Source organism: Chrysemys picta, chromosome 7 (genome assembly GCF_011386835.1).
Source record: "Chrysemys picta bellii isolate R12L10 chromosome 7, ASM1138683v2, whole genome shotgun sequence".
Lineage (NCBI taxonomy): Eukaryota > Metazoa > Chordata > Testudines > Emydidae > Chrysemys > Chrysemys picta.
In genome coordinates this window covers 7,554,420-7,567,248 of record NC_088797.1, presented here as the reverse complement: position 1 = coordinate 7,567,248, position 12,829 = coordinate 7,554,420, and the positions used below count along the sequence as shown (strand labels likewise).

Here is a 12,829-nt window from a genome sequence, read left to right as displayed (position 1 = left end):
GTAGCTTTTAATTCACTGCAGATATGGTTTTACTGACATTCTCTGAGCAGCTTGCTTCAGCTAAAATAAATGGATCAAGCTTCAGAGGAACAGATTACCGCAAGGTCAGACAGCAATATCAGTAATTTTAGAATATTGGGGTGGGTGTGTGTGTGTGTGTGTGTGTGTATAGAGAGAGAGAGATCTCACATTGGTAGTAGATGGAGAACTAATCCAGAAGATTAGTTTTTCCTACTGTCACAAGATTAGATCACATTAATTTGTCTTCGGTAGAAGTATTTCACAAAGAGAACATTAGCAGCGGTTTTGATTTTGGGGACCTGAGTATTGCAGTCATCATCATTTTGAATTACTTGTCTAGATATATAGTCTTCTGATTTCATGTCACTTCCCTATTCAGGATCAGCGGTCATGAAAATTGGTCTCTCTCAGGTCTGTAGCTATTCAGTCCAGATACCAAGTCTTTGGCCTTCCCCTTCGTTGTCTTCTATCCAGGATTGTTGTGTTTATATGAAGATATTCTTAGTTATTTTTCCACTTATAATGATAAGATTAATTAAAATTATGGTATTAATATAGGATTTTTATTTTATTTTAATTTAATTAATTTTTTTCAAACTATCAGAGATACTCGATACTAAATAGCTGCCATTGCTGTGGAGTGCTAACATGCATCATTGTTCTAAGTCTGCTCTAATTGTTCTACAGTAAAATGGGAGGGGGGAAGAGAGAGAAAAATAGAGACATGCAAATATCTAGTTTTTCACCAAAACCAAGTGCTCTCTCCAGTCTTTCCATCATATACAATATTCATGTTGGCACTGTAGAATACAGAGGATACTTGGCAGACTAGAACTCTGCAGCTACAGACAGCTAGACGTCCTGTTTATAGATTTATAAATGGATTTTTTGGGTTAGGGGAATGCTTCATGGATGCCCCCTCATATTAATTCTTAAATTTACGATAACTGAATGTTGTAATATGTTTTTTTAGGACTTCAGAACATTTTAGAGACAGAGAAATATATAGGAAGTTCCATAATAGGCAGTTACATATTCTATAACTGTACAAACTGAACTTGAAGTACTGATCGACCAAAGCTGTCCGCTTGTCATACTGTGAATGTTCTTACTTGCCTGCAACATAATAACTGACTGGATTTTTGTCAAGGAGCCATACAGCTTTAACAGTAATCCATTAGCACAATTACTGTGTTAAAAATTGTAGAACTGCATGTAATTTTTTTTTCTTTTTGAAGTTTTAAACTTTTAACATTTTTGAAGGGTTTGTTTGGTATCGTGATGACAGGTTAACCAAAAAGTAATTAACTGTAGTTCACAGCTACATTATTTAAAACGATACGGCAATGCAGAATGTGTGCATAATTATATGTATATAATTTTATATATAGTTAGAGAAATATGTATATGCATATTTTTGTGTGTATACGTGTGCATGTATGTACACACAATACTGATGGATATATTGTTTTTGCATATTAATGGTATTCTGACATTTACAAAAGGCTCAATACTGTCATCTAGCACTAACAGTCCTCATGTTAACACCTGTTCAGTTTCCACCACTAACTCTGAAACTTGGAATTGATGACATGTATATTGATATCTAGCAGTAGCGATGCCTTCACATTATTGCCCATTGTTTTTTCTTCACTGGAAGACTACAAAACTGGTTGTAGCTAGCCGCAATGGAGATTTCAAGTCTGCTCTGTGTGTGTCTGAAGAAGTGCTCTGTGTAGCTTGAAAGCTTGTCTTTTTCACCAGCAGACGTTGGTCCAATAAAAGATATTACCTCACCCACCTTGTCTTAGTAAAAGGAAACACTTGCCCTGTGGAGATGCCTGTATCTAGATTACACTACTAAAGGTTACTGAATTATAGACTTGTCTTATAGAACATGAAGTTGGATAGAAATGTTAATTATGTTATTCAAGGTGATCTTTCTTGTATGCGGGCAGAGTGCATTACTCTAAATGTGCATTTATGTTCCAGGTGCATCAGATGCTGTATATGTTAATATGTACTTGTCCCCGTATTCAGTGGGTGGGTTCTTAATCCCCACTGCACAATCTGCACACTTACAAGTTTTCTCCGTGCACATAAAGTACTAAAAATCTTTTCATCCTAGCCCAGCATCTGAATGCTGTTACAGTTACTTCAGAAGACTATCATTTAGAACTGCAAGATCTACTCAGGGTAGGGAAGCAAATATAAACAATGTTCACAGATTTCAGCAGAGTTTATAAGTGAATCTCTTTGCACCATTTGAACTGATCTGTGGTTTATTTATAAGATTACAATAAAACCCAAGATTGAATTCTCCACCTGATTCAGTTTCTTATTGATTGAATCTTTTTAGACTCCTCTCTGATTTAAAAGAGTATTTTTATTAAAGCCAGGCATACAAACATCAATTATCCAAGCTGCATCTAATTTCCTTCAGCATTTTCCCCCCTCCTTTAGCTGCCAATGGATTAGGAGAACTGATTAGAATTCAACTTGAAAACTGAAAAGCAGATACTTAAATGAGAATTTCTGCATTAGGAATTAAAATGTCTGTATTGGGCATAAAATCTTCTTCCTTATCTTTAATAATGTCAACACACTTGCTTAAGTTGATTTGTCACATGCCTGGTACAACGGTCCCCAAATTAGGAACATATTTTAGAAAAGACAGAGAAGCGTCTTTTGCATGTGTCACAATTGTAGTACAAAGTTACAGTATACTTTAATGGTAAGGATCTTTGAAGTAGACGTGGCAGCAAATGAAGACAAAGGTAAGGATGGATTTTCAGCAGCCGGCCTCAACTTTATTAAACTTAACATGGGGGAAGAGGGCTGTCACTCTGTCATCCATAGTCTCACCTTTTATTTTAAGAGGTTCCAGTGCAGGGCTCCTACCATATAACTTGGGATAGACCCTCTTCAGCCTACCCCTAGGACTCAGCTCACTCTTCTGAGTTCTACCACCCACCCCACTGCAAGGGGGACAGATGGTACTAAAAAGGAGAACCTGAGCCCACGAAGGCCATGAAGTCTTCCCCTATCTCATAAGCACAAGGTCCAGTCAGTAAAATTCCAGGTCTTTTATTTCTGGGAACCATTCTTTTTATCCTTTTAACAACATTGGAAACTGGCCATAAATTGCAACGAACTAAGACCCTTACCAAATACTGTCACTAATGATTAAATCCTATTCCTGTTTAACTTAACTGTGCCTCCAGCATGAGTGAGGAAGACAAAAAAACTCCGAGGCCTCTGCCAATTTGGCCCCTATGGGAAGAAAAAATCCCTGCTCCCAAAACAGGTGATCGGTCAGACCTGTAGTACCCGCAGAACACAGCTCTGAGCCTACCAGTATTGGGTGAGGAAGATGGGGCTGCTGGAATCATCAAAAAGAGGGTCCATATGGCCAAAGCTAGGGTTTTAGGTCAATGAAGGGGGAGGGCGAGGGACCAATCAGCTCCCTTCCTCCCTGAGCCACCCAATGAGAGACTACGAAGGGGAGGAGGCACCCTGCATCCCCTCAGCATGTGTTCTCCCTATTCAGCTGGGGCTGTCCCAGTCACCACCCTTTGTGGCAGGTGGATGGCATTTTATCTATTTGCATAAGCATCTCTCTGCCAAAAAGATTAGTATGCTTATAGTTTGAAAGGCTGTTTCTTTGCATTTTTCACCTGCAAACACCAATCAAGCATGTGTGTGTGAACGCACACACATGCGCACATCTGTGTGCATACATACACACAGCTAGGTGAGAGAGAGATTTTTCGGGCTTTCGCCTTTGTATGTTTCTACAATAGAAAGAATTTGAGAACAACATGACCCAAGCTGAAGTAAATAAAACACATTGACGCAATCACCATAATACCTGGAAAAATCTGTAATGAAAACAAGAGAAGTGATTAGCAATGAATTAGGAGTATATATTGGTATAACAAGGAGATTATTCCTTTCCTTGTGTCATCTAGTGTATACTGCAGATGATGAAGTACCGTACATAACACTACGTACATAGCTAGTTATTGCTAGTGTAGGTATAGTACTTAAGTGTAGCAGCTGTTGTCTTGTATATTGAATTACGGTACCTAACTTCTGTTTTATTAATTTAGATGGAATACATGGGTCAAAGGTGTTCACATGACTTATTCACTGTCCCATATTAAAGAGTGTTAAATAAAGTGCAGGATTTGGTATTAAGAGATCTAAGCCTACTTAGTAGCATGGCGCAAAAACACCATAAGAATCACCTTTAACCTTTTATTAAAGAAACAGAAATGAAGGGTTTCTGTTAAAGCATTTGAAATGTAAAGTATTAAGTAAGGCTTTCATTTTAACAACATCCCTTGTTCCCTTTCCCTTTAGCTGGGAAGAGTTTTAGAAAGAAAAAAAACCTTGTTTGACAGTCACTTAGATGATATCAAAGGGGGAAGGGATAGCTCAGTGCTTTGAGCATTTGCCTGCTAAACCCAGGGTTGTGAGTTCAATCCTTGAGGGGGCCACTTAGGGATCTGGGGCAAAATCAGTACTTGGTCCTGCTAGTAAAGTCACGGGGCTGGACTCAATGACCTTTCAGGGTCTCTTCCAGTTCTATGAGATAGGTATATCTCCATATGTTATAATTGTCTTTTTGTATAAAAGAGAAGAAATTTGTTGAGATGTGCTAGAGCTGCTGCTGCTGCTGTTAAAGTCCAATCCTGTTTCATCTCAGGTGGTGGTTGGGATTCACCTGCAGCTGGGAGGGGTGGCAATGTCATTGGATCCTCTCTCTGGCCTGGTTAGGTCAGGACATCTCTTAGGATCAGGATGATGAAGGCCAGGAGTCCCCAGGAAACAGTGGGGATGGCAGCCATGATGGTGAAGCTCACTCCAGTAACCTCCGTCTGTTCTTCTGTCCTTTCTCCCCACAAAGTCTCTTTCACTTAAGCACCCAAAAAGGGAATGATGGGTGGAATAGCCCATCCCCTCCTAATTTTGTCAGGCCTTATATCTGACATATCAATTCTGATTCATTTATTTCCAGTTCCACATCTCCTATTTTTTCCAAGCATGATTTTGACTCAGTCCTTGAATCATATTGGCGTGGCCTTTGGTTGTTCTGACTTATTTAGTCTCTCTGTCTGGTTCTCTTGCATCTGTTTATAACATTCATTTTTGAAAGCCACTTGACCTACTTTCCATCAATATTTGTTATTATAGATTATTGTAACCTCTTATGAACTTTCATATACTTTTTATAATTGAGCTCACAGTTAGGATAAATTTGTCTGCCCAATTATCACAACACTTCTCCGGAAGAAATTCAGATATTGGAGTTTAGATATTATTAATCGTCACAGATGTGCAGAGTGCTTTAGAAAACACATAGATGAGCCAGGATGCTACCCAGAGAAGCTAGCAAATCTAAACTGCATGACTCCAGTGCAAACACTGAGAGGATAAGGAAAGAGGTAGGGACCGATAGTATCCTAGTAGATCAATAATGGAAGGCTAGGTGAAAGAAGTGGTTTTTACTAGGAAATTTGAGAGGAGAGAGGGAGGATGCTTAATGCATGGACAGATGGAGACTGTTCCAGGCATACAGGGCTGCATAAAGAAACGCTTGGAGATGAGAACAGGAGAAGTGATGAGAAACATTAATGAGATGATACCATTGCGTTCTTAATCATATTAAAATTCTGCTTAGGTTAGAGTTCCTTTGTGTACTATGAATACTGCATGTGCTTGTAATAACCAATGTTTTTGTAATCTGAGATCCACCGAAGGATACTAATGCAACAATTCCTGGTAGTAAGGGAAGTGTTAGTTGTTGTTGTTTCTAAAAACGGATGTCTCAAGGATGGAAATAATGCTAACAGTGGCAAGCCTTCAGTCTCGGTATATGAAATTGCAATCACAGGAGCTAATTACAACGTTTTGCCTGCAATGACATGTTAAACCCAGTTGCTCAGAGACATGAACGTGCATGACTGCAGGAAATTTATTTGGTGACAGCATAAACTTGACCGTGTCGAGCTGGGCAAAATGTTCATTTGGGTTACATCTATGCAGCAAATTAAGGTGTGATTGTAGCATGTATAGGCATACCTATGCTAGCTTTATTCTAGCTAGCATGGGTAACAATAGCAGTGTAGACGTAGTGGCACAAAGTTCAGCCAGGGCTAGTAATCCAAATATGTAGCTAGGGTCCCTGATGGGCTTGTGCTGGGATGGCACAAGATAGATACCACTTGGGATAGAACCACAATGAAAGCTGTAATCTGCAGTAGCTAGATTAAAGGGAGCTGTACTATGGCTTTTTTTGCCCCTTCCAGTCCTTGGTGAAATGTTCCCACTGGATGCAAGACTACAGCTCTGGAACCACCTTGCTCTTTACCCCCTCTTCATCCCACCGCTGACACCTGCACAAGATCAGGACTCAAATTAACCATGTATGCCAGCTACACTTGGAAGGGGAGAAAATCTTCTCTGGGTGGCCTCTTGTGACTGATACAAATTGCAGTGCGTTGGCTAGAAGGCACCCCTACTTAATGATCAAATACATAGGTATTATTTTTAGTACCTTACTAAGATGGTCAAATGTTTTACAGAATTATGCCACATGGAACGATGATCTTGTTGCATTAATATATTATAAACCTCAAGTTAAATGGGTCTTATTTTAAAGATATTTTTCCCAGGGCCCGTTACTATGTTTAGTTTTAAAATGCGTATTGCACCTTTTGTTTCTTGCTATCTTTGAATGGCATGATTATAAAAGGGGGGCACAAAGAGCATCCATGAATGTCTTGCATGTAATGTAGGATAATTTAATTGAGAATTGGGTGCAGGAATTTCAATTCCTCTAAGTTGATGAATAGCCATTTTCTGTGGGTGTTATCAATTAATCTGTTGTAATGAATTCTCTTCATTACCTATGTCTCCTTGTTAATTATAAAGGATTTTCTTACTCCTATTTATCAAGTCAAGACGAGTATATTACCTTTTTATCTGTGCTACTTTTAATATAGAATACGTGCAAACTGTTCATTAAGTATCCACATGCTAAATTTCATTACTAAGAAAATTAGAAGAGCCTGCTACAGAATATAAGAATTGCCATCGTTTTTTCACACAAATACAAACATGCATGCGCTCTCTGCCTCTCTCACTCACACACAGTGTATTAGTAGCCTTTTGCTTTTTATGGTATGCAGGAAAGATAATGCATTCTCTTAAAAAATATATCCCATTCTGATGTTTCTTAACTGTCTGCACAATATCTAACGCACAGAGGACATTTATCTTTGGTTTGTTAACAAGTCAAGCTTAAAACTTTCATTTACTTTTAGTTTTACTTATTTTAGGTTTAAAATAAATACTTAAAAGGATCTTCTATTGGCACCATCTCGCTGCTTCTTGCAGGGGCATGAAATTCACCCCTTGTGCAGAGGGCCAGCACAAGGTCTATTGCATCACTTGCATGCACCACTATGGGATTGGATTTCTCCCATTAGGGCTGTTGGGCCACAAACCTGTATAATTGTGCCCACTTATTCCAGGAATTAATTGGATTGCACTAGAAACTGAATCTGTCTATGCACAATAAAGGTTACAGCATAGGCAAAGATAAGAACACTGTCTGGCTGCTAAGCCTAAACTTTTTCCAGTGGCCACCTCCAGTAGTCCAGTCTCCAAACTAATGGTTTTTGCAATGTGAACGCCTACCCACTGACAATTTAAGCTGAGACCACCAATAGAATCATAGAATCATAGAATATCAGGGTTGGAAGGGACCTCAGGAGGTCATCTAGTCCAACCCCCTGCTCAAAGCAGGACCAATCCCCAGACAGATTTTTGCCCCAGATCCCTAAATGGCCCCCTCAAGGATTGAACTCACAACCCTGGGTTTAGCAGGCCAATGCTCAAACCACTGAGCTATCCCTCAATAGACAGTACACGCTTTTTGGGGGGGCCCAGCAGCAAGTTCTCCTCATGAGTTACACAGGTGCCATTTCTTGATTTCAGTAGTTGTTGGCACATGTGTAAAAGGGCTGTGCTTTATACCCCTGTTTAGAAAGTAGTGCCTAAAAACAGTGACTGTATCACTTTCCCTTTTTTTTTTTAGGTTGAAGCAATACTGGTCAACATTTTTGGTGGTATTGTGAACTGCGCCATTATAGCAAATGGCATTACCAAAGCCTGTCGCGAGCTTGAACTGAAGGTGCCTCTGGTTGTCAGACTTGAAGGTGAGTGATAAAGGTTTGGGGCTAAAGTCGGCTCTCAGCTGCACTCAATTACACCCTGATCCACTTCAGCTTACTCTGTTCTCCAGGCCCGGGTAAAGGGGATGCACAAACTAATTCAGATGCAATAAGAATTGACCCAACTCTTTGCCTGTGTAACTTTACCTGAAACCAGACTTCGGGTCATATCCTCCAGTCTTTATTCATTCCTTACTCAGGCAAAACTTGAGTAGGAGATTTGCCTGAATAAAGACTGCAGCATTTGCCTCTTCTCTAAAGCAGAGACACACAAGCTAGAAAAACCCCTTGGTTTAGAAGAGAGGGAGTTTCTCTGGGAGGAGCCCTGAACTTTGGGATTCATTCATGCCGTCGGTCCAAAATCACCCAAATCCGTTGTTCTTCAGAGAACGTGGCAAAAGCCCATCTCTATTCCCAGGTACTGGGATAGGGATCTGTCATTCAAGTGTTGCCTTTTTTTCCCTTCCTGGTTTTGTTTATTTTCATCCGTTAGTCTGGTTGTACTTTTAATATCTGGAAAAGTACCTACAGCCCTAACTAGAGATTTTATGGTCTTTTGTATAAATCTATAATACAATAAATGAATTCTTCCCACATATTTCCTGGCCCCGGATGCAAATGGAAGGGCTGAAATACAATGAGAAAAGCTTTACTCATAGTATTTCCAACCCAAACAGAAAATGTTTTCATGGAAGGGTATATTTGCTGGATGGTTTTGGGTTTTTTTTCCTTTGCAAATAATTTTTACTGAGCACAGTTACAATATATACGTATCCAAACACAGACCAATTATAATACCATAAACCAACATAAAATGAAGAACAATATAAAAGAGCTACAACATTATTCTACTGGGCTGACCTATTCTTGCCCAGATCTCCAGCTCAATTTTTAAAACACAGCAGCTTTGGGGATGGCAGCTTGAATAAGTTCCAGACAAGCTTCTTAACTTCTGAGTTCTCAATCTCTGCCCTCGCTCAACCAAAAATTACAAGTTTGATGCAGGTATCACTTGGGGAAGTTCTATTGCCTGCGCTATGCAGGAGCTCAGACTAGCTGATCATAATGGTCCCTTCTGGCCTTAAAGTCAATGAAGCTTTAAAAAGTCTGGAGGCTCGGCAGTTGCTCGTTTTAATATATTTTTGTTCTTTTGCTATCTTAAAAAAAAGAGTTCCACAACTCCTTCCATCAGTTTCTGAAAAGTCTCCTGAAAGAATTGAAGAAGGAAGATTGGATTTTTTTTGACAGTAAGAGGAATAGTGTTTTGGTTTCCTGCAATCTGTTGAAACCAGCATAACGGTCATGACCGGGACGTGGGCAGTCTGACCTAGTGGTTGGAGCAGGAATCAGGCATCAGGCCAGAGGGCAAACTGAGGTCAGGTGTCTGGAGTCAGGCAGGGTCAGGGTACCAGGAGGTCAGCAGCAGAAGTAGGAAGCAGGGGAAGCTGTCCAAAGCAGGGAGAATCCAGTTGAATGGACCATTTCCTGTTCCTGTGCTGGTTTATATAGAAGCTGTGAACCAGTCAGGATGCCCAACATTCTGCCTATTGGATTCCAGGACTGGGGTCCCCTGTCAGAGTTCAGCTCCTATTCTGACAACAGTTAGCAGGTCACTAGGTGGCAGGTTGGAAGTTAGTAGCTCCGAAGAGCCATGCAGACCAAGGTTCAAAACCCGAGGTCCCTGACATCAAAATTCATATATTCAACATCATTCATTTTCGATAAGCGCATTCGGAAACACTTCATAACAGGTGTGTTTAAAGGCATTTTCCTCAGTAAAATCAATATTCATGCTATAGTGGGTTATTTTGTCAGCAAGTACATTAATTTACCTTAACATAAAAACATGAAAGGCAAGATTACTCCTTTCAGCTTCCTACTACGTTTTTTCTCTGCATAGGTCTCTTTTTGATAGATCAAAGAATGTGAATAGTTTGCTTGACAGAATATTAATGATCTTGGTAATTCACAAATTTAGTGTGCAAACTGATTCATATTGTATACCAAACTTCTAGAGTTACAAGGACATAGTCATACCCAATCATTTAACTGTGCTACAAATACACTTCTTTACAGAATTATAGCAGTCGTTAACGACTTTTGCAATGAAGTCTATTTTATTCTATTCGTTGTGTTTGGTTGTCTTTTTTTCTGTTTTAATGCCTCTTACAGGTTGTGAGGCCTCCTCTCTCCCTGTTTGCCACTGTGGTGTCTGGAATCAACTGGGGTGTTTTTTTGCTGACTGCCCAGGTTTGAAGGGCAGAACGTTCTCAGTGAAGGACTCTTGGTTCTGGAATTGATTTGTCTGAGTCTTTGGCCTTGCGGGTTTGATATAAGGCCCATCTCTTTCCTCTGGACTGTGCCTGGGGAGGAGTGGTTAATAGGGGTCACCATTTAAAAGTCAGCACTTGCCCACGGTTACCTATACCATTGTATCTCAGGTACTTTTCCCTATATTTACACTAGACAGCCCAGGGCTTAGAGCCATCCAGGTTAGAAAATGGAGCTTGCGCTCTGACCCATTGGCGTTACTCCTTGCAGAATAGAAGGAAATAGAACATGTATATAAATAAATAAATAAAATGACATTTAAAAGAGGGGGGGAGGGGGATATTTTATATATTTTTTTCAAATGTTTTCCCCCAAAATTTGAAATTCCATCAAAATTTTGAAAATATCTCAACCCGCTGTAGTAGAAACTGCCCCTGCCTCGGAACTGCAGAGCGGCTGGTGCTGTTGCTCGGTGTCTTTGCAGTGAAGGATTCCAGACTCCTTACAACCCCTCTGGCTTTTCAGCCTCACTCAAATAAGAGTGTGGAAGGTCACTGGCAGGATGCACCATGTTTCCTGTTAAAGGGGTGGGTGGTTGCTACCCAAAATGTGAGTGTTACATGGAGAACCTCAGAGGCATGGCTCCTGAAGTGGCAGGTTGGCCCTGTGAAACTCCAAATCTGAAAAGCTTCTTCTCTTCACCTTGGCGAAGAAGCCAAGTTTGCACATCCCTCAGTGTCGTTCTGCTGTGCATAGGTCATTTCCACATGACATCAGGGGATGCCAAAGCTTGTAGCATGCACTCCTTCTATTCTGTAGACGTTCTTGTACCAGTCATCTCTGTAATATCTGAGCGCCTTCCAGTAGTTCATTAAACAACATGACCATCAGTGGAGGCCCAGTGCTCTGCCAAATTGGGAGAATCTCTGAATTGAAGCATAGAAATAGGTTGCCAGGGATTTCATTGGATGATGAAACACTCCCTAGTTCCTAAAGAAAGGCAAACTAACAAAGTAATTTAATGTGGGTGACTCAGAGAACAAAGGAGGTAGCCAAGAGACAGGAATTCATTTTGTATGTAAAGCCTCAACATTTGATTATTTTTCATGCAACTTTTGTTGTTTGTTTAGTTTTTTGCTAAGAGCAGCCGTAGTTTTCTTGATTTAATAGCTGTTAGTGCATTGGTGTAGGAATTGAAAAGCTATCATGTTTGGAAGCAGGTAATTCACAGTTGTAGTTGTAGACTGGTTATTACTATTTTCTTTTAAACCATCTAGGGGACACAGGGAAAACCAAGCTGCAGTGTTTACGGCCCATCTTAAACTACCACCTGTCTAATACATCACATGGGAATTCTTGATGTTTTCGTCTACTTGTAATTTGCACAGTCTGTGATCCTGTATCTCTGGACCTTGTGCCATGTTATTTTCACCACCTTTACACTACTCAGGTTCTGGAACACTGCAAAAACTAAAGCAACCCATCGTGTAACTTAGAGCAACCCTAAGTACTGCTCTAACCTGCAGCTGCCTATGGCCTGCGCTGCACCCCAGAATCTCCATAGCACTGAATGCTGTAACTCATGATTATGCAGGGGCTTGCAAGCAGGGGCAGTGCAGGGCTGCCTTGATTGACCCTACGCTGCTCCTGCACGGACATATTTCTAGCCAAAACCCCTTGAGTCTCCTGTATGTCCTCTATACCACCACTTGAGCATGGTTTATGATAACCAGTGCAAGGGCCCGAATTGGCCCCATTGTGTCTAGGACCTTTATCTCAGAAGAGTCATGTGTGTTGCTTAGTCTGTTGGGGTGAATACTGGATCTTCATGGTTAGAGATGGAAAAAATCAGTAAATCCATCATTCCCTTCTATTGTAGTATTGGTTCCTGGGATATGCTTAATTCTTTATCGAGGCTGGTTTAAATGTCTTGCGAGATGGAACTACCTCTGTTCCCTGTGGACACTGCCCCACCATAATACTGTAGCTATTGCTGTTAGTCCTACTGTTGCTTTTAATTCATCTTATTAGTCGTAGTTTTACGTCTTGCATCCCCCTAAGCAAGGACTTCTGTGGTGTTTACTGCCTTCAGGTATTTTACTTATAGACGCTATTCATAAGCAGTTCTTTTAATCTGTCTTCCAAAAGTCAATCCTTCCAACCCCACAATCATCTATGTTGCTCTTCTTTGAACACCCACCACTTTGTCTGAAGATAAAATGATTCTGAATTAATCATCAATACAGTGAAAGCAATAAGGGCGCCCCAAAACATTTTAAAACAAAACTGATACT

The 12,829-nt window shown here is 40.3% G+C and overlaps 1 protein-coding gene across 2 annotated transcripts in view; it reads left to right on the top strand.

The window, feature by feature from the left end:
* The window catches only part of SUCLG2 (succinate-CoA ligase GDP-forming subunit beta), a 210,535-nt gene that overhangs the window by 188,769 nt on the left and 8,937 nt on the right, over positions 1-12,829 (top strand). For both annotated transcript variants that reach the window (XM_005297815.4, XM_065550711.1), the window contains one exon: positions 8,129-8,249. In XM_005297815.4, the coding sequence (XP_005297872.3) occupies positions 8,129-8,249 (121 nt within the window). The remainder of the gene's footprint in view (positions 1-8,128; positions 8,250-12,829) is intronic.